The sequence below is a fragment of the Chlorocebus sabaeus genome, chromosome 21, assembly GCF_047675955.1.
Source record: "Chlorocebus sabaeus isolate Y175 chromosome 21, mChlSab1.0.hap1, whole genome shotgun sequence".
Lineage (NCBI taxonomy): Eukaryota > Metazoa > Chordata > Mammalia > Primates > Cercopithecidae > Chlorocebus > Chlorocebus sabaeus.
The window spans coordinates 77885463-77905550 of record NC_132924.1 but is presented as its reverse complement, the minus strand read 5'-3'; the positions used below and the strand labels follow the sequence as shown (position 1 = coordinate 77905550).

Genomic DNA, 20088 nt, shown 5'->3' with positions numbered 1-20088 from the left:
GAGCCAAGTAAGTTTGCAGAACAGGCCTGAGAGAAGGCCATTAGAGGGGTGTGTGTGTGTGTGTGTGTGTGTGTGTGTGTGTGTGTATTTGGGGGGTGGTGGTGGAAGGATCAGAAGTGAAACTAAGTCCGACTCTGAGTGGGGTTATTGGTCATACTTTATTTCTTAAGCCAAGTGGTGAGTAAGCAGGTGTTTATCACATCGTAGTTCATGCTTTTGAAAAAACGTTACTTTTAGAGTAGTTTTAGGTTTGCAGCAAAATTGAGCAGAAGGTACAGAGAGTTCCCTTACACAACTTGTCCCCAGTTATGCACTGTTTTCTGCACTATCAACATCTCCTACCAGCGGTCGTTTGTTACAATTGATAAACCTACATCGACACATCATTATCACCTAGAGTTTATAGTTCACATTACAGCACACTTTTAGTATTACACATTCTATGGATTTGGACAAATTGACAGATGTGTATCCACTATTATAGTATCCTAAGTAATTTCACTGTTCTAAAAATCCTCTGTGGTCTCCCTATTCATACCTCAACTTATACTTTATTTATTTATTTATTTATTTATTTTGAGACGGAGTCTTGCTCTGTCACCCAGGCTGGAGTGCAGTGGTGTGATCTCAGCTCACTGAAACCTCCGCCTCCCAGGTTCAAGTGATTCTCCTGCCTCAGCCTCCTGAGTAGTTGGGACTACAGGCATGTGCCACCACGCCCAGCTAATTTTTGTGTTTTTGGTAGAGACGGGTTTCACTATGTTGGCCAGGCTGGTCTTGAACTCTTGACCTCAAGTGATCTGAATTGCCTCAGCCTCCCAAAGTGCTGGGACTACAGGCATGAGCCACCACACCCAGCCTACTTAATACTTTTTTGAATGCAGAAAATATTCATAATAATTTTTTTTTCAAAAAGAGTGACTAGGTAGGGTGGTAATAGAAATGTGAACAACAGATTTTTTTTTTTTTAAAGACAGAGTCTTACTCTGTCTCCCAGGCTAGAGTGCAGTGGTGTGATCTTGGCTCACTACAACCTCCACTTCACAGGTTCAAGTGATTCTCCTGCCTCACCCTCCTGAGTAGCTGGGATTACAGGTGCCTGCCAACACGCCTGGCTAATTTTTGTATTTTTTTTAGTAGAGACTGGGTTTTGCCATGTTGGCCAGGCTGCTCTCGAACTCCTGACCTCAGGTAATCCACCTGCCTTGGCCTCCCAAAGTGCTAGGATTACAAGTGTGAGCTACCATGCCCTCCTAACAGATTTTTTTTTTTTTAAATAAAAATTTGGGAGTGAAAAGGTGAGAGAACAAGTAAAAGCGCTAGGTGTGGTACATGCAGGTAGTGGTCCTGCACTGTTACAGGATAAGCACATTTATAGGATGAAGGGAAGATGCAACTTGGGAGAAAGCACTCCAATGTGAAGAAAAAGAAAGTAATTGACAGACTCCAACCTCTGGAGGGACCCAAGGGGAAGGGATTAAGAACTCAGGAGGAATAGTAGGCTCTGGGACAGAAAAATGACCGAGACAGAGATGAGAATATAAAAGGTTGAAAATAAAGAAAAGATTTGAGGTGAGAGAAGGAATTTGGAGAAGTTGTTATTGATTAGTTTTATCCCAGCAGGGGCTCTTGGGGTTCAGTGAGGGTGGAGGGGTGCTGAAGGCTTGGGCAAAGAGGAGGAGGTTTGGAGCCACTTCTGGAAGGGATGTGGGAGGAGTCTGCAAGAAATGAAAGAGGTACCAAATGGCAGGGAGTGGGCAGCAGAGGCGAGAGGTATGTAGATACATCACCACATTTGGGGTCTTTCTCTAGCTATGCTCAGCTGCCTAGGAATGGAGGTGGAGAAGGCAGATAGGGTATGGGTGTGGTCCTGGGTGGAGGGTTTTCAAGGTGGGAGAAAGCAACCTGCGGTGATGACAATGTATGAGCAGGACAGGGCAGGACTGTCTATCTATATTTACCTTCTAGAGGGGATCTCCCAGGGTAGATCTGCTCTTGAGCACCAAAGACTGAAAGGTGAGGAGACCAGCAAGTAGTAAGATCTGAGCCACAGCCTGTGGCTCCCACAGCCTGTAACTGAGACCCTAGGTTTATTTTGCCCCAGGAATCCTCCAACAGTCCTGAAACACCTGTAATGTTAAAGGGGCTGAGGAAAAACCTGTACACAGTTTTTATATTGACTTTGAGATACTCTGGTTTGCATTCAGCCTTCACAGCAGGAAGTAGCCTGGGACACAGCTAGAATTTACCTACTTGACTTTATTTTAACTGCCACAGAAGCTGCTGTGTAGTAATGATTACAAACCACACGCCCCGTTTCCTGTGGAATTTTCAGCTCAAAAACTTCCCGCTGCTCTTGTGCATAGTTTCAGTCTTTATTTATTAGGAATTACACTGAGGGTGCCAGTTTTGGGAGCTCAGTAAATTTTACCAGCATCCAGAAAGGAGGAAAAAGACTAACATTAACACATCAAAACATGTTAAAAATTATAATTCTCCAGATTTCACTACAAAGGGGATTCCGCTTCAAATCTACTGCCCCAGGAGTGGTTTTGGTTGAGTAAGAACAGTCAAATTGGCAGAGTTGTTCTGACATCACAATAATGCATCCAGGTTGGAAATTAATTTTCCTGGGAGGATTTTAGAAAGGCATGCCAGGCAGCTCAATAGCCTCAAGAAAGTTGGGGGTTCTGAGTTCTAATTCTGAACTTTCTATATAACTGGATGTCTTAGCAACTGGGAGCTTCTTGAGGCACACATTTATTCATCTTGTATCCCCAGAGCCTGGTATAAGGTCTGGCATATATTGTATACTTCATGAATCCATAATATACAATGAGTAATATAATATAGAATGAATCACTATTGGAGTAGAAATTAGCTGCCTATATGATATGATATTATATTTGCATTTGGTAGCATCATTTCCTGGCCCTGCCTTATTATGGAAAGGAAAACTGCCTTGGTAGTGGTGAATAAAAAGCCTTCATTCCAGAGGCAGACTGCTGGGAGAGTGTCCCTGCTGCATCGCCTGCTAGTCAAAGAGGCTCACTGAGCTACGATGTCCTTATGTGTACAATGAACGCCTACAAAATGGGAACAATCTACCTGTACCTACTTCACAGGTTATCATGGGGGTGAAATGAGATAATAGAGGCAAAGTCCCTGGCATATAGCACAATCACAAAAATGCAAGGAAATTGGGAGTCTGTTAGCTGTTATTACCTTTTTTGCTAAACCTCTCAAAGATTCACTTTTCATCCCATTCTTGCAGCCTGAGATTTTCTGATGTGTACTGAACATGCAGGGTATCAATGCTCACAGAGAAGCTCTGAAGATCAGTTAATGTACAGAACCTAGCACAGTATCCAGGTCGTAATACATGCTTACTGAAAGGACGAATGTTGAAAGAAATTTGCTTTCAATTTCTGGCAATTTAAAAAACATATAAATTAGTTCTATTAAGTGAGTGATTTAAAGGTTTTCAGTGTACAATACAATTTTTGGATCCTTAGATTTAATAATACACTGAAATTAGTGAAAGTGTCCGGAGGTTGATGATTTTCGAATTGCACCACATAAGAACCTCCTGGTTAACTAAAAAATTCCTGGAGTTGGCTGGGCTTGGTGGCTCACACCTGTAATCCCAGCACTTTGGGAGGCCGAGGCAGGTGAGTCACAAGGTCAGGAGTTTGAGACCAGCCTGATCAACATGGTGAAATCCCATTTCTACTAAAAATACAAAAATTATGTGGGTGTGGTGGCGGGTACCTGTAATCCCAGCTACTCGGGAGGCTGAGGCAGGAGAATTGCTTGAACCCGGAGGTGGAGGTTGTGGTGAGCCAAGATCACACCACTACACTCCAGCCTGGGTGACAGAGCAAGACTCTGTCTAAAAAAAAAAAAAAAAAAAAAAAAAAAAATTCCTGGGTCAGATTCAGAAGATCTGGGCAGAGTGCAGCCATCGGCATTCTAAACCAATCCCCCAGATGGTTCTGATATTACACTTTAAGGGAGCTGACAGGCCTCCTTTGAGAAACTCCAGGGGTTACCTAAAAATGTGATAGATCCTCATCTAAATGCAAGAATCTCTTTATTCTTTTACCATTAGTTTTCCTTCTTTTTCTCACATGGGTAAAAGAATAACAGGACTGAATTTACCTTCAATCATAGATGGGGTTGGGAGATTCTGGGTCCAGGCAAGTTTTGGTGTTGTGCAAGCATGGACATGCTTAAAGGATTTGCTGGAAAGATCTGAAGTTATTTTGGCTCATGCCTGTAATCCCAGCACACTGGGAGGCCAACGCAGGCAGACCACTTGAGGTCAGGAGCTGGAGACCAGCCTGGGCAATATGGTGAACCCAGTCTCTACTTTAACTGGTGTGGTGGCGGGCACCTGTAATCCCAGCTACTTGGGAAGCTGAGGCAAGAGAGTCACTTGAACCCAGGAGGTGGAGGTTGCAGTGAGCTGAGATTGCACCACTGCCCTCCAGACTAGGTGACAGAGTGAGACTCTGTCTAAAAAAAAAAAAAAAAAAATTCTGGAGTTATTTGGACATCCATATGTCTGAAAAACATCCAGAAGGGCATTCTTTTGGATTGTTAAGCTAGGAGCCTGTCTATTTCTCTAGTCTGACATTTCAGAAGGATTGTATTTTCTCCTCAGGATGAAAGGAAGAAATATTCTGCAACACCATTATAAATAATTCAAAATCTAAGAGAGCTTAATGTGAAACATAGGAATGTGACTTGCAGTCACACTCCAAGTCCAAGAAGAATGCATCTTGATCAGCATTAGAAGTATATTACTGGAAAATAAATGGTAGGTAGGCCCATCAGTCCGCAGGGGAGATGTCCTGTGTATTTTGATGATGGATTTCTCTAAGGATTTAAGCTCCCCGAATCTGGCCTCCACATTTAACTTCAGTTGAGGTCATCGGTCTGTTCCATCACAACATGGTGTCGTACGGTATCGCTCTCCCCTCCTCACTAATCTGTTGTCGTAAATGTTGTCTTGAAAGGGTCTTAAGATTCAATTATTAATCAGAACCAATTTAACAGACTGCTGATGCCAGGAATGAAGTTTTTTTTTCAATTTGCAAAGCTGGGATAAGCTGATCAAGGAGAATGGTACAATTTCACAGGAAATACATTAAGCTTCCCACGCCAGACTAAAGAGCTTACTGAGGTTCACAAGAGTGCAGAGAAAGGTGTGTTTGGGTGGATACATTAATAGTCAATGGAGAGATGGAGAGTAATTATGAGAAATTATACACCATTGCAGGCATCACTTTATATATATATAGATTTTGACCTGGGAGGAAGGGGCAAGGTGCTCTACTCTCTCTTTAAAAAAATCTCATTTAAAATGTAGCCCTGAACATTTTACTTAGACAAATGGTGCTACAGAAGTGATGTTTTCTTAATTTTGCTTTATTCCCTTTTTTCATACTGAAGCTATGAGAAATTACAAGCTTATTAATTGTCATTTGAGGCGCCGGACTTCAGACTGGAAGGTGATAAATGACCTAAATCATTTGTAATATGCTGGAAGTATGGACAATCTGTGTTGAGTATAAGAATATACATTGTTGAAGAGAGTCTCTCATAATTAATGAATAGATGTCACATTGCCCTGTGCATATAGGAAGTTACCAGCTAGAGTATGCCATCCCGAAATACATTTGTTCGGTATAAGGATAATTTTGAGCTGATTATTTTGAGAAACTGCAGACATAGGAGAAGCTCTGAAGACAGGGTAGGAGTTCCCTTTTGTAAGGGAAATTCATATCCAGAAAGGAAATCTCCATTCATGAGGGTGAAATTCTGTGCTGAGTAAAGGAGGATGACTCTAAGTCAGACTTCTCCATGAAGGTGGCACTCACATATGGATACCAAACCTTCCACTTGTTTACCATGCTCTTCCTGGTCACCTCCCCCTAACTGGCCCTTGCAATACCTTCCTTTCTTTGTTTCAGCTGAAGATGGTATTTAAGCCTGAACTTAAAGTCACCTCTTTGAAATTTGCTCATGTCTCTGGGTATCTCCTATGTATACATGAAGTTATGTTCTTAAACTTCTGTTTGTTTTTGTCTTGTTAACCTGTCTTTTATTATAGGCGTTCATCCCAGCTAAGAACTCAAAAGGGTAAAAGAGTTGTTTTTCCTCGCCTGTGATGCTTGTCTAAATGCAAACACCTCTTTGCTTTTTACCTTTAAGTTTCCTCCTTTTTTTCTCTGGTGGGTAAACGTATAAGATTGAAATTACCTACAGTCAGAGATTGGGAACTGTTTCCCTCCTACAGTACTAGAATTTCACCTCTAACATTGTGTAGAGGCAAAGATGATCGTCTCCAAGTCAAGGTGGAACTAGGCTGCAGATAGGACCAGCTACATAATTTGCAGACCCAGGGTTAAATTAAAATTGTTCAAAAAGCAGGAAAAAGTGCCATTAAAAGCACTAAAATACAAACATTTTCCCTTTTTCCTGTGGTCCCTCTCATCTTGTTGTGGGATTTTGAAAATGTACTTTTTAATGTCATTCTAAGTAAATAAAAACAAAAAAATCAAATTAGCACTAATTTACCATTCATTTTTATTTCATGCAATGCCAGTTTAAATGCAAATGTCAGAGCATTTAATTCATCTGTACAATCACTGAAGTCACGCAATCTGCATTTTGTCCCTGGAAGGTGCTGTGCTCTGGCCAGAAAAGGCAAACACAGACAGATTCCAGAAGGTTGGAAGGAGGGAGGGAAAGGTTCCCCAGGCACAGAGTAGGCTCAAGTGAACTGACTGAAAGCACTCCCTCTGGCATGGGGGTGCTTAGGATCCTCACAGGCTGTCACTCAGGCCTGATGGCTTTTCAGAGTCTCCTTCCCACCAGCTGCTGGCCCAACTCATTGTCCCCTGTCTTGAGGAACCTCCCCTTCTCACTGGTGGTATTCCCAACCCACGGCAGACAAATGATCCTAAGGGTATTGTAATATCTCTACTAGGTAACTGGATCGAGGTGGGCAATAGGCTTGCTCCTCACTGAGCTGTGGACTCTGTCCACTGTCCACTAGACACATTGTAGCACTGCTAGTCCTGGGCAGGGACAGACACTGCTATGCCCTGCCCCGAGATGCTTCAGGATAGGTGCGTTCAACTATGATCCTCTCTTCTGTGCTCAGACCCCTGCCTGGGGCAGACGGTGGCAGTGGTTACTGGGCAGGCACAGGGAAAGCAGGCTGGGCAGGGCTCAGGGTTTCAGGGTTCAGGAGAGTAGGCTGAGAACCCATCTGCAGGAAGGTGGGGGTGGGACTGGGAAGTGGGTGGAGGGAGGAGGAGGCAGCAGGAAGCTGGTCCCATGAACAGTCTCCATGCCCCCATCCCCCATGCTCCAGTGCCTCACTGTCCCATCAGAGTTCACTTGCAAAACACACATTCAAAGATACGACTATTAACAATGTCAAGACTGGGACTGCAGAGCATTAAACCACAAGCATGGGAGCCCTTGTGAGCTTGGATCCCTGTGGGACTGCACTGGTCATGTGGCTCTGGTGTAGGAGCAAAGAATATGGAGCTGGCCCTGGGGGCAGGAGCAAAGGACAGGTAAGTGAGATGAAAGTCAGAGCTTCCTGCCAGCATGGCCAGCCTGGCCTATTCCCAATTCCCAAACAGGATTCTTCCTAACCAGGACAACTCTGTGAAGACTGGCTTTGCTCTCTGGACAAAAGGCTTTTCTTCTCTTTACTACTGCCCTGCTTTCAGCACGGCCCTCCTCCTCCACCTCCCTTCCCTGCCTAGTGTCCTGATCCCCACTGCTGGGGGGCAGCAGGCTGCACATTTCTGGACCACCGAGTAAGTTTAAAATTCAAATCATTGTGGCTTCTCTCTGGATTTTCCTTTGCAGCTCTGCCCTTTCTTGCTTCCCTTCTCTCTCTGCCTGAGAGAGGGGAGATCTGCCCTTTAATTATGTCTTACAGTTAACTAAGGTGGCATTCCCTGCCTGGCAGGATGCACGTGGCTTCAGCAGTTAATGCTGGTGAGGCTCTTTGAGCTCTTTGGGGTGTGTGTGAGGGTTAGGGGGTACTGCTTTCCAGGATGTGGGCAGCCCAACAAGAAAATTGAGAGGGAGAGGGAAAAAAGCTGGTGTAATTAACAGAAGCATGGAAAAGGTGGGAAAAGGAATGTGGGGAAATGGATAAGGAAAGGAGGCAGAAGGGAGGAGGAAGGAACGATGGAAAGACCCAGCTTTTCCCCTGCTCTACCCTGGTGGTTTGAAAATAGAGGCTTGAGCCTGAGAAAGCCACTGCCCAAGTAGATGGTATCTTTGCAGTGCTGGTGCCTAGGCAACGTGAACCCTAGGTGACGGGTGACAAGGAGCTTCAGCGCCAAGTCTTTTTCTTTGCTCCTGTCAGATTCTTGAAAATGTGACTGAGTATCCTTAGTTTTCTTGGGGTATATCCAAAAGAATTAGTACCCCATGAAGGTGTGGGTGCTCTGGAGAGAACTGGAGGGTTAAATGGGGGAGATAAGTGATACAGAAGAGAACAATCTCTTTTGGAGCTCCCAGTAGGCTTAGAGCTGTGTTGAGGAGCGTTGGGACTTTATATTCACAACAATCTTCACGAATATGAACTTAATTTTTCCAGGGTGACCAATGCGTTGGCCGTATAAGCCAAGTATACTCATAACCTCAGATTTTGAAAGCCATTTTTTTCCCCAGGAGCTTGATAATCAGCTATCCTCTTGCGTCCTGTTGGGAAAGCAGCAGTAAATCTCCAGCTCTCTGAGAAGGAAGAAGGGGCCACTTGTTCTCTGATGGACTCACAGCCTAGAGGTAACTCATGGCTTCTTGGTTGAGCCCAGCAGACCAGCCCAGAGACTCAGACTCCCAAGGAGATGTGTCCCCACGCTCAGAAAACACCCAGCCACAGGCTTCCCGTTCTTTCTTTTCTCTCAGTAATTCACATTTCTTTCCAGAGAAATATTTCTTTCCTGAGTTATGATGCAGATACTACCGAGATGTTCCTTACAAGGGGAGCAACAACTAACCTGTCAAAATAAACATTACAATCCCATCTGAAGACTTGGAATACTATGATATACTCGCTGAGATCTCTTTCATGACTGGCAAGACATGAGAACAATATTTATCTCTAAGAGAGAAGGTAAAATTGCTAGCAAAGATGGCGCTATTTTTTCTAGAGCAGAATCTGTCAAAGTGGTGGCCTGTGGGTCTCCCACATCAGAAGTACCTGGATGATGGTCAAAAAGCAGATTTATGCACACCACTGTAGAACTTCGGAATCTGTGTGGGTGAGTGCTCAGAACCTACATGTTAAATACTGGGAGTTTTACTTTTCTATCTATAGACATCTGAGAATCAGTGTTTGGAGTGGTGGCTCTCAAACCTTGGGGGGGGGGTCTCAGAATCACCCAGAGGGCTTATGGAATACAGATTCCTGGGGCTCACCTCCACAGTTTCTGATTTAGCAGGTTTGGGGTCTGAACATCTGCATTTCTAATAAGTTTCTGGGCAATGCTGCTGGTCTGGAGGCTACATTTTGAGAACCACTAGTTTGGAACAATTAAAACAATTTAGTTTCACGTCAGTCAGGTGTAACCTACTTCCTGTCCTGGGGAAGCCCTCTGCATCAGGGTGTTGGAGGTAGTGGTGGTGCTGGGCTTTTCTTTCTGTCTAGCAGGTGGATGTCCGGGGAAGCAGTTACTGGGGCTCAGAAAACACCACCCAAAAATGAAGTCCTCAGAAGCAGGCTCAGAAGCAAAAGATCTTCTCTGACCTTCTTCTGCTCTCCTGTCTCCCAGTCTCATTCTCCCCCAAGGCTAGCCATAGAAACTATAATGGCAAAAACCGCAATTACTTTTTTTTTTTTTTTGATAGAGTTTCACTCTTGTCGCCCAGGCTGAAGTGCAGTGGTGTGATCTCGGCTCACTGCAACCTCTGCCTCCCAGGTTCAAGTGATTCTGCTGCCTCAGCCTCCCGAGTAGCTGGGATTACAGGCATGCACCACCATGCCCGGCTAATTTTGTATTTTTAGTAGAGATGGGGTTTCTCCATGTTGGTCAGGCCGGTCGCGAACTCCCAACCTCAGGTGATCCGCCCACCTTGGCCTCCCAAAGTGCTGGGATTACAGGCTAGAGCCACCATGCCCGACCTAAAAAACGGCAATTACTTTTGCATGAACCTAATAGAATCCCTCTTCTCCAAGGCTGGTCACAGAAACCAGAACCCTCTTTTTCCAAAGCCAGGCATAGCATCTAAATATAGTACTCTAACTTTCCCTCTGCTCTATCTGTATAAAAACTGGCCATAAAGAAATTTTCAGATCCACCTTATTTGACTATAGGCCATAAGGCCCCCATTCCAGAGAGGGTCCTGCCCCATACCCAGGAAGGAAGGAATGCTGGCTCAGAGAGGCCAGGAAGAATCTAGACAGAGAGGCCTTGCTGGGTTTCCCCACTCATTCTATTAGCATTAGATCCTAACCATTTTGTCCAATCATATTTCTATATGGCTGTCCCTACTTCGTTGAACCTCAGCAGAAAAATGGGCAATTTACCCTGAATCTTTGGATCTTCATTCTGAAGGCTCCCAGGAATACATGTTAAATAAATTTATATGCCTTTTCTCTTATTAATCAATCTGCCGCATGTCACTGACTTTTCAGTGAACCTTAAGTGGGCCAAGGGCCTTGGCCCCCACACAGTGCAGGGCCACCCAGCCCCCAGGAGCCAGGCCGGTCTGTGCAGGGCCCTGAGGGAGCAAATTAATGTGTATCTCTGTCAGATGGCTAGGCTCTGTTGGCTGGTTCTTCAGACTCTCGAACGCTCAGTTAGTTCTGGGGTTTCCTCTACGGCAAGACATGAAGGCCTGGCCAAATCTAGAGCTTCTAGTAGTTCTCAGAACTAAGCTGGAGTAACTAGAAGCAGAAAAGAAGGCAGAGTTGACTGGACACAGTGGCTCACACCTGTAATCCCAGAACTTTGGGAGGCCGAAGTGGGTGGATGGCTTGAGCCCAGGAGTTCAAGACCAGCCTGGGCAACACAGTGAAACCCCATCTCTACTAAAAATACAAAAATTAGCCAGGTGTGGTAGCACATGTCTGTAGTTCCAGCTACTTGGGTGGGGGGCTGAGGTGGGAGGATTGCTTGAATCCAGAGGTGGAGGTTGCAGTGAGTTGAGATCGTGCCACTGTACTCCAGCTGTGTGACAGAATGAGATCTTGTCTAACCAAAAAAAAAAAAAAAAAAAAAAAAAATAGGCAGAGTCCTCATTATCACCGTGGCTAACCAGGAAACCAACTTGGCATGTTTGCATGCTGACAGGCCATCAGGCCTCCAGGCTGATATTTTAGGGTCTCAGGCCATAGATGTGCCCCTTCTTCTGAAATATTTAGAAAGTATTTCAGGCTGAGGCTTGCACAGACAGTGGAGTGCTTTGCTGTGGCTCAGGAGCAGTCCACAGGACTCCTTTCCTCCATCCGTCCCCTTCCCCTTTTCCTTCCCCTTCCCTTCCTCTCCCTACCTACCTTTCCTCAGACACCTGCAGTTTCCAATTTGGTCACTAGAGGGCTCAGCAGGACAACGATTATCCTAGGAAGGGGCAAAGAAGGACCTGAAAGAAGCCTGAAATCCACCCCCTGCTCCAAGCTGGTTGACTGTTGTTTGGGGGCTCTCCAGCAAAGGGAGAACTAAGGCAAGGAGCTTGTGATGCTTGCCTGCCTGCCCAGCATCCTCAGCGGGAAGACCAACTAGTCTTGTGTGGCTGCCCAAGAATGCCGTTTTCCTCTTCAAACAGTGCTGCAGTTGTCACAGGAGAAGGAATGGTAACACCAGGGCAGTGATAGTTGCCAAGAATTAGTCCCCTTCATTATCTCCAACAGCTGCTTCCCTCAAATGACATGGTGGATTATCATCTTTCAATCTTACATGAAGTGCCATGCAGAGGTGGCATCAAGAGTCTCTTTGCACAACCTTTCCAGCCAGATGTGCTGCCTCTCAGTCCCTTCTCTGCCAAAATTCTGGAGCTGAAATTCTATCCTGGTAATACTTTCTGAGGCCATAGCTCTTTGTGGTGCTATTTGTCCAGTGCACTAGAACTTAAGAAGTACACAAGAAATGATCCACCTCTGTGATTTTCCCTGTTCTGCCATATCCTGTCCTGCTCCTCCCACCAGATTTTCAATCAGTGTCAGATTCAGGGAAGGCTGCTGCAGACTAGATGCGTTTGTTTGGAAAAAGTTGTGTAATCGGCTACACTTGATATATGAAAACCCAAATGGACCAAAATGTTAAATCAAGTGATGAGTTTTTGCTCTCTAAAAAAGATTCATCATAGCCAGTCACAGTGGCTCATGCCTGTAATCCCAGCACTTTGGGAGGCCAAGGCAGGTGGATCACTTGAGGTCAGGAGTTCGATATCAGCCTGGCCAATATGGCGAAATCTCATCTCTATTAAAAATACAAAACATTAGCTGGGCGTGGTGGTGTGTACCTGTAGTCCCAGCTACTAGGGAGGCAGAGGCAGAAGAATCGCTCAAACCTGGGAATTGGAGGTTGCAGTGAGCTGAGATTGTGCCACTGCACTCCAGCCTGGGCAACAGAGCGAGACTCTGTCTCCAAGAAAAAAAAAATCATCATAAAAATGTCATTTACTTGCCATGGAAAGAGAAAGCTCTGTTAAAAAAGTGACATTGCATATTTGGTTAATAAGTGTAATTCCATAATTTTATGTAAGTGAAGGGTGTATCTCAAAACTCTGCTGAAAGCTGGCATGTGTGGGTTTCTATTCTTGCCTTATTGGCTTTTGAATTATTCTCCAACTGCCTCAGAGACTTCCCTGGTCTTGTTAACTTGGTTAGCAATACACTGAAAAGGAGAGAATGTAACCTTGTTCACCTGCTGGATCTGCTCAAGTTCCAGAGCTCTGATCAGTGATATCTCAGGAAGAAGAGAAGTACATACCAGCTGGATAACCCCAAACTACTGAAATCGGCTGATTTGAGATGACCAAACCGGAGCTTGCCACATCTATCTGAGTCTGATAGGTCCGTGTAAAGGGCACAGGCTGCGTGCTCCTCATCTGCACCTTCTCCTTCCTGCCCTTGTTCTTCTTCAGTTAGTAACAGAAAATCACAAGGCCCTTGCTCCTGGAGGCTGTCCCCATTTGCAAAGCCTGACTATAACTTCTTTCATAATCCTACAGACGAAAATGAATATTGCGGGAGGAAACTGCATGAAAAGCCCAAGGTTGCTCAGCAAACTTAGCATCATGTACTTTTGAAATCAGCTGCTTTCAAACTCATTTTATAGATGAGGAGCCCAAGGTCCAGAGAGGCACAGCAACTTTCTCAAGCTCACCCAGATATTTCGTGGCAGAGCCAGGAGAGGGACTTGGGGTCTTTTTTTGGGATGTAGGCTCCTTCACTTTTCAAAGGCTCTCCTGGTAGTGTGCAAGAGATTCTCTTCCAGAGAGAAATGAACTGGGATATCACACCAAAAAGATGCTTTGATGGGAAGAGGAGGATTAAGTTTTAATCCAGGCTCCGCCCCCATCTTGGGCAAGTTACGTTCTCTCTTGAAACCTTGACCATTTCCTGTGAATTAAGGGATTTGGAGTGAAGGCTCCGTCTCTAAGGACTCATCAGCTCTAGAATTCTGTTTGTAAACGATGGGTTGGGTCTCAACACTGCAGGGGCTTGGGCAGCACTCAGTCATATCTCATAAGAGCCCCTCTAATTTTACATTCTTGTCATCTCTGCCAACTATCTTGGGAAGTTTCCTGCAAATTTCCATTCAACACACACCAGAAACTTCAGTGAAATTGAGAACAAGAGGCGGTTCCAACCCTGCAATCACAGTCAGGATCATATTTTAAATGTTCCAGGTATGCTCTTAGGGACAAATACCTCCTTCTCAATTTATTCTGTAAATCGAGTTTATCACATATTGAAATCACTCAGTTTGGAGATATAGGTAATGGAAAATCAAGGAATACTAGAAGGAATTGTGTGTGTGTGCATGTGTGTGTATGTGTAAACAGTACAATGAAGGGCCACTAGAGTCCGTATCTGGCTTGAAACCCATTATTCTTTTTCCTTCGTAGTCACAGTTTTGTTCCATCACATGCACAAGTGTACACAGGGAGCATAATACATGAGAAGATGACCTCTTCTCTCCATGGCTCATTTTAGCCCTGTTAGTTGGCACAATGGTGTTTACTTTCACTTAGCATTCACTCTACGGAGACTCCCACAGCAGTAATCCGCTTAAGGTTGGTGGCCCCAGAGAATGCCGCATAGCAAAGGACAAGGTTTGTACAGAGATGCCCACATGTGTGGTTCCACACTCTGTAGTAGTATGTTGCAGTGAGAGTGTGGACACATGCCTAGAATTCTAAAAGCTCATCATCCAAGTGCTCATTGTCAGAGAATAATAACCAAACACATCCCCAGGACTCCCCAGCTCCTTCCCAGGGAGGTGCCAGGCTGACAGCTGCAAGTGCCAGAGATTGTGGGAGAGAGAAGCACAGATATAAAATCAGGAACAAAGACATAAGATTTATGGCTTGAAGCGGCAGTTTCATGCGGCCCAAGTGCTAAGCGCTGAAAGCGGGAATCAGAGAACAGCGGAGAAAACATGCGGGAACAGAAGGCAGAAGCGCACAAAACACAGCTGAACCCACAAAGCCATGCTCACACTTACATGGTGTGGTCTCACACTACCTTAGTTTGCCTTAAGCATTTCCATCATCTGAGAGTGTGGGAGGAAAAAACAGAACATTAAAGGTAAAATAAGTTAAGAGCTCACACTTGGTTTTTTAAAGATTAAAACAAACAACGTCATTCCTGGTTATTCCATTGACGGTGTGCAGAGACATTCACAATGAGGAAAATCACAGTCCTGAGAGCCAGACTGCCTGGTTCAAACTTTAGGCCTGCTACTAGCTGGCTGTGCGACCTGGGCAAGTGTCTTAACTTCCCGTGCTTTGGTTTCCTAATCGTAAAATGGACCAATAGTAGCACTTACCTCATCATCACGTTGTGGTGAGGATGGAATGGATTACCGCATGGGAAATACTTAGAGGCTGGGCACAGTGGCTCACGCCTGTAATCCCAGCACTTTGGGAGGCCGAGGTGGGTGGATCACTTGAGGTCAGGAGATCAACCTGACCAACATGGCAAAATCCCATTTCTACTAAAAATGCAAAATTTAGCTGGGCATGGGGGTGGGCGCCTGTAATCCCTGCTACATGGGAGTCTGAGGCAGGGAGAATTGCTTGAACCTGGGAGGCAAAGGTTGCAATGAGCCAAGATCATGCCACTGCACTCCCGCCTGGGTGACGGCAAAATTGCATCTCAAAAAAAGAAAGAAAAGAAATACTTAGAATATCTCTATTATTCTACAAGCCCAAGGAAAGAATATTCCTAGTCAATACCAAGCATTATCTAAGAGTTAGACACCATCGTTGTTTTTATTACTTTCATCTTTGGTTTCCTCAGACAATACCACCCAAAGGAGAGGAAAAAGAAGTGAAAGTCAAGGACTTGGAGAGAATTTTAGATGCTCAATAAGAAAAATAATCAAGGGAAAAAGACAAAAAAACACATGGATTGAGCAATCGTTCCAAGTGTCATTAAAATTCTTTGAGGACATCATTTCACATTCTGGATTATCCTAAAGCAATTCAGAGTAGCTTTAAAAGAAAGATAAGTAAAAATCAATTGTACATCACAGATCAATTAGAACTCTAAAGCCTGGTTCGTGCCGTATGCTTCAAGGCTATGCATACATCCTCAGGTATTGCCCTGCCATGCTGTTGTCTTCCATTTTCTCAATTGCCTCCATCTAGTGCCTCACAGAGAGCTGCTGAAAGGTGCCAGTGCATGGATGGGAGTTTGGGGTGGTGCTGGTGTGAGGATCAACTGGTTGATCATGCAGATGGGTGAACTTCTCTCCCCATTCTTTCCCAGAACCATTTTATTAGCTTTGCCCTCACTTGGCAGGACACTGTGGTCAAACAGGGAAGAATGGGACACTTAGTCTAAAAGGTACCTGCAAGCAAAATGCCCTGTGGATGACCTGGGCTTGAGTCTGCCTTTGCTGACCATGCTCTGAGTCCCGAGTTGGTCAGCACCAGTGCCCAGTTAGTTCCTCACTTTTCCTTAATTTGAATCCCACTCTCTCCACCTCCCAGTGGTGCGTTTGCTCATGTAGATGGGCCTATTGAGAAAGGTCTTATTTAAAAACATGTAGCATTCCATGAAACTCAGATTAATGGGTTGTCATCTCCTTCTGGACACCAAATTCCTTCCCCTCCAACACCTCCTATCTGATTGATAGCTTCTCATTTCCTGCTTCCCATCTGGCCCTCTTCTTACTTCTCTCTTTTGGTCACTTGTATTCATCACTGGCCTGAGATGGTTTTCAGAATAGAAGGTGCAGGCCTCTCCTCTAAGTTTCTTTCTGCTCCTTGTCACTTTTTCAAAGGCATGAATGACTGTATTGACTCTTTTCAGGATATGAGTATTTGGATGAAGTGACTCGATTGATTATATGAAGTTGGGTGTCAGAAACACCATTTCAAATGAGAAATTAAAAGCGACCTTGGAAGTTTTTAGCTGATGGAACACAGAGAGGAAGAATGTTGAGGAACACATCAGAGTCCGTTGGGGAGTCTTGCCTAACTCACCTTTCCAGAAAGGGTGAGTTCCCTGCCTTCGCTCCCTGAAACACAGAGTGCAGCAATGTGCTCAGCTTCCATCGAGGTGCATTCTTCCACCGCGGAGGTGGAAGTGTGCGTGTTTATCTGTGGTCCCACACTGTTGCGCTCTGAGAAGACCTCTGCTTTGAGCAGGGTTTTAACCCAGATCATTAAAAAATATGTAAATGCACTCCAGAGTTGTAGAATTCCCCAGCTCAGTAGCTGCCAGTTGAGCTGCAAGCTCCCAGAGTCTGGGCTTGGGTTTTTATTTCTTGGGCAGCCTCTCACTATGTCAAGTACAGCATGCCCCGTGCTGCAGGTAGGGGTTAGGGCTGCCAGGAATGGTAGCTTCATTTGTCTGGCAGGGAGGTTGGCTTTTAAAAGACATGGTCTTAGATCTTTCCAATCAGAGGTACTGTTTCAAGGACACACATTATAGTGCTCATGCTCTGGAACACAGAGAGACACCTTGATCTGTTCAACACCTTTTTGAAGGGGTGCTATTTATGTCATCAGAATGTTGCTCAGGCAAAGCTGCACACAGGCAAAAGAGGTAGAAGATGGTTAGAGAAGCAAAGACATTTTCAACCAGAAAAAGTAGGTATATTGAATTGGTGTTTGCAGAAATTGAGACATTTAAACAGAATTATTAATCAATTAACCAAATTATAACTAGGCTAGGAAATACAAGATGATTTCAAAGGAAATCATTTCAAATAAGTCATTATCTTGCTTTGGAATCATCATCTGGCATTATCGTCTTGCATTTGGTTCCACAACAGACGAAGAAGGTCATTATTTTGACAGAAGAGATAGAGGCAGTTACGCTTTTTGTGTCGAGGAGACAAGCAATGCCACGTCTTCTGGTGTCAGTGAGCTCATCAGCCTGCAGGACTCCATCTGGAGGGCTGGAGGTCTCAATGCAGCGAGGACAGCCATGGCATTATCATCCCATACACTGTGAGTTTTAGTCAAGAGTTCAATGGCAGTCACTTCTAAGGTCTGCTCTGGGCTCCAGGGCCCAATCCCCTCCCCAGGCAGGCCATGTGTATTCCTAGGTGTAAGCTGTCAGGCTAGGTTTTGGTGGGTAGCCCATGTAGGAAAAAGCACCCCCCACAAAATGTTCTACCACTAGAGGAGGAGCTGATGTCTGAGTAACCTTGAGAGTATTTTGCTGTGCTATGCTTAACTCATCAAAATAACTGATTTTTTTTTTTTTTTTTAAAGGATTGTGTGTGTGTGAGGAGGTTGACCAGAACAGACATGCTGGTTAGGGTAGTTGGGAACAGTTTAGAAACTGATTTTAATCCTCTATAAAAGTGCTGTCTAGAACAGATGAAATATTCATGGTGGGGGAAGGTAGGGAGCATAGAGAGAGAGGAGGAGAGGAGGGGGAGGATGAGTTTGAGGAAGGGCAGGACAGGAAGTCGCTCCCACTGGATCTGCACCATGATGGATGAAGCCTCACCAGGCCTCTTTTATCTCTCCTTTTGCTTTCTCTGGTGTCAGGAGTGGAGAAACTATTTGCCTTGAGATCTCCTGAAACAATAGAGGGGCAATGAGGACCACATCAACAAAGCATCTTTTTTTTTTTTCAGACGGAGTCTCGCTGTGTCGCCCAGGTTAGAGTGCAGTGGCGCGATCTCGGCTCACTGCAAGCTTCGCCTCCCGGGTTCATGCCATTGTCCTGCCTCAGCCTCCCGAGTAGCTGGGACTACAGGTGCCCACCACCACACCTGGCTAATTTTTTGTATTTTTAGTAGAGACAGGGTTTCAACGTGTTAGCCAGGATGGTCTCGATCTCCTACCTCGTGATCTGCCCGCCTTGGCCTCCCAAAGTGCTGGGATTAAGCATCATTCTTTTGAGGGAGTATAAAATGCCCTACTCTCTTTTTGAATTAGTAAGGGGAACATAAAACTCAAATAAATGGGTGCAAAAATTATTTTAAAGATCCACCCAGTTTTGTTATTGCTAGTAAAAAGAGGCAGTGGAGAGGAGAGAAGAGAGGTAGAGAGACAGCCAAGAGGCAGTGAGATTCACAGAAGGAGCAAAGAAGAGATAAAAATGAAAGCTCTGCACACAGAAAGTCATACATGGGAAAGCAGACATGTGATGGCTTAGGGACAGCCACACACAGGTACCCCCAAAGACACACACACACACACACACACACACACACACACACACACACACATCCCACATAATGCATCGTAATACATATTGACTTGAATCAGTATCTTTGTTTGATCATCATTCCATTTTCCATAGACACAATGAGGATGCAATGTCCTTATCCATGCCCCTAGGATGGAGAAAATAAGTTGAGGTGAAGCTGGGTTTTATGCAGAACGTGGACTGCAGGCCACTGAGGAAGGTTCTGTCTTAGCTACATAGTCATGCCTCATGAAAAAACTCTTCGGGGTCTCCCTGACCCCTGAAAATGATCCCTGGGATCATAGGGGTCATATTCCAATGAAGGCAATGGGATGTACTTTGTGCATTTTTCTATAAGATGGGAGAGGATTTCTTAGAGAAAAGGAAGATCAATGCCCCTGCCAAAAGGCAGCGGAGGCTTGCTGGTACCATGCATGTGTGGGTGAGGCATACTTTCCTCTGTGCTATGAGCCCACGGACACACCTTTTACCATCATTGCTCCTAGTGGAGAACTCTGACTATTCACAGGACTCACTAAATATAAGAATCACTCATCATGGAGGCTCAACTAATGAGCTGATAAGCTTATTTATTATACTCGAAACATTAAAAAAGACAACCTTCATGTTTCTATTTGATTTATTCAAACTTAAATGAACTGTGGTCTCATTCATTTAGAATATTAGAAAAACCACCAAAATGTCCTTCTGACTATTTCTTTTTATTTGGGTGATTTTCACTAAGCCCTGGGAATTTAGGTTCTATGGTTTAATTTCCCGCTTCCTAGGTAGTAGTAGATAATAGGTGGAATGCTGAGTATTGACTGTATGCATCCCTCCTGGATATTTGGTGTTCAGTGTGGGGAGGGTAGCAATAAAAAGTACAGAAATGAAGGAAACTGGGAGTGGTAGCTCCTGCCTGTAATCCCGGTACTTCAGGAGGCCGAGGTAGGAGGATCACTTGAGTTCAGGAGTTCAAGACCAGCCTAGGCAACAAGGCCCTGGTCTCTACATTAAAGGAAAGAAAATTAGCATGGTGGCATGTGCCAGTAGTCCCAGCTACTCTGGAGGCTGAGGCTGAGCTTGAGCCTGCGAGATTGAGGGTGTAATAGTCGTGATTGTGCCACTGCACTCCAGACTGGGTGACAGACTGAGACCTTGTCTCAAAAGGATTAAAAAAAAAAAAAAAAAAAGAAAACCCACAATAAAAAACAAACAAA

General features: G+C 44.7%; 1 protein-coding gene across 2 annotated transcripts in view; it reads right to left on the bottom strand.

Moving 5' to 3' along the window:
* LHFPL3 (LHFPL tetraspan subfamily member 3) overlaps window positions 1–20088 on the bottom strand; it is a 570448-nt gene that overhangs the window by 47815 nt on the left and 502545 nt on the right. The window contains exon 3 of one of the 2 annotated variants that reach the window (XM_007982482.3): window positions 14715–14762. The exons of the other annotated variant lie outside the window; for it this stretch is intronic. Within the exon in view, the coding sequence (XP_007980673.1) occupies window positions 14746–14762 (17 nt within the window). The 3' untranslated portion in view covers window positions 14715–14745. The remainder of the gene's footprint in view (window positions 1–14714; window positions 14763–20088) is intronic. 2 annotated transcript variants of the gene reach the window in all.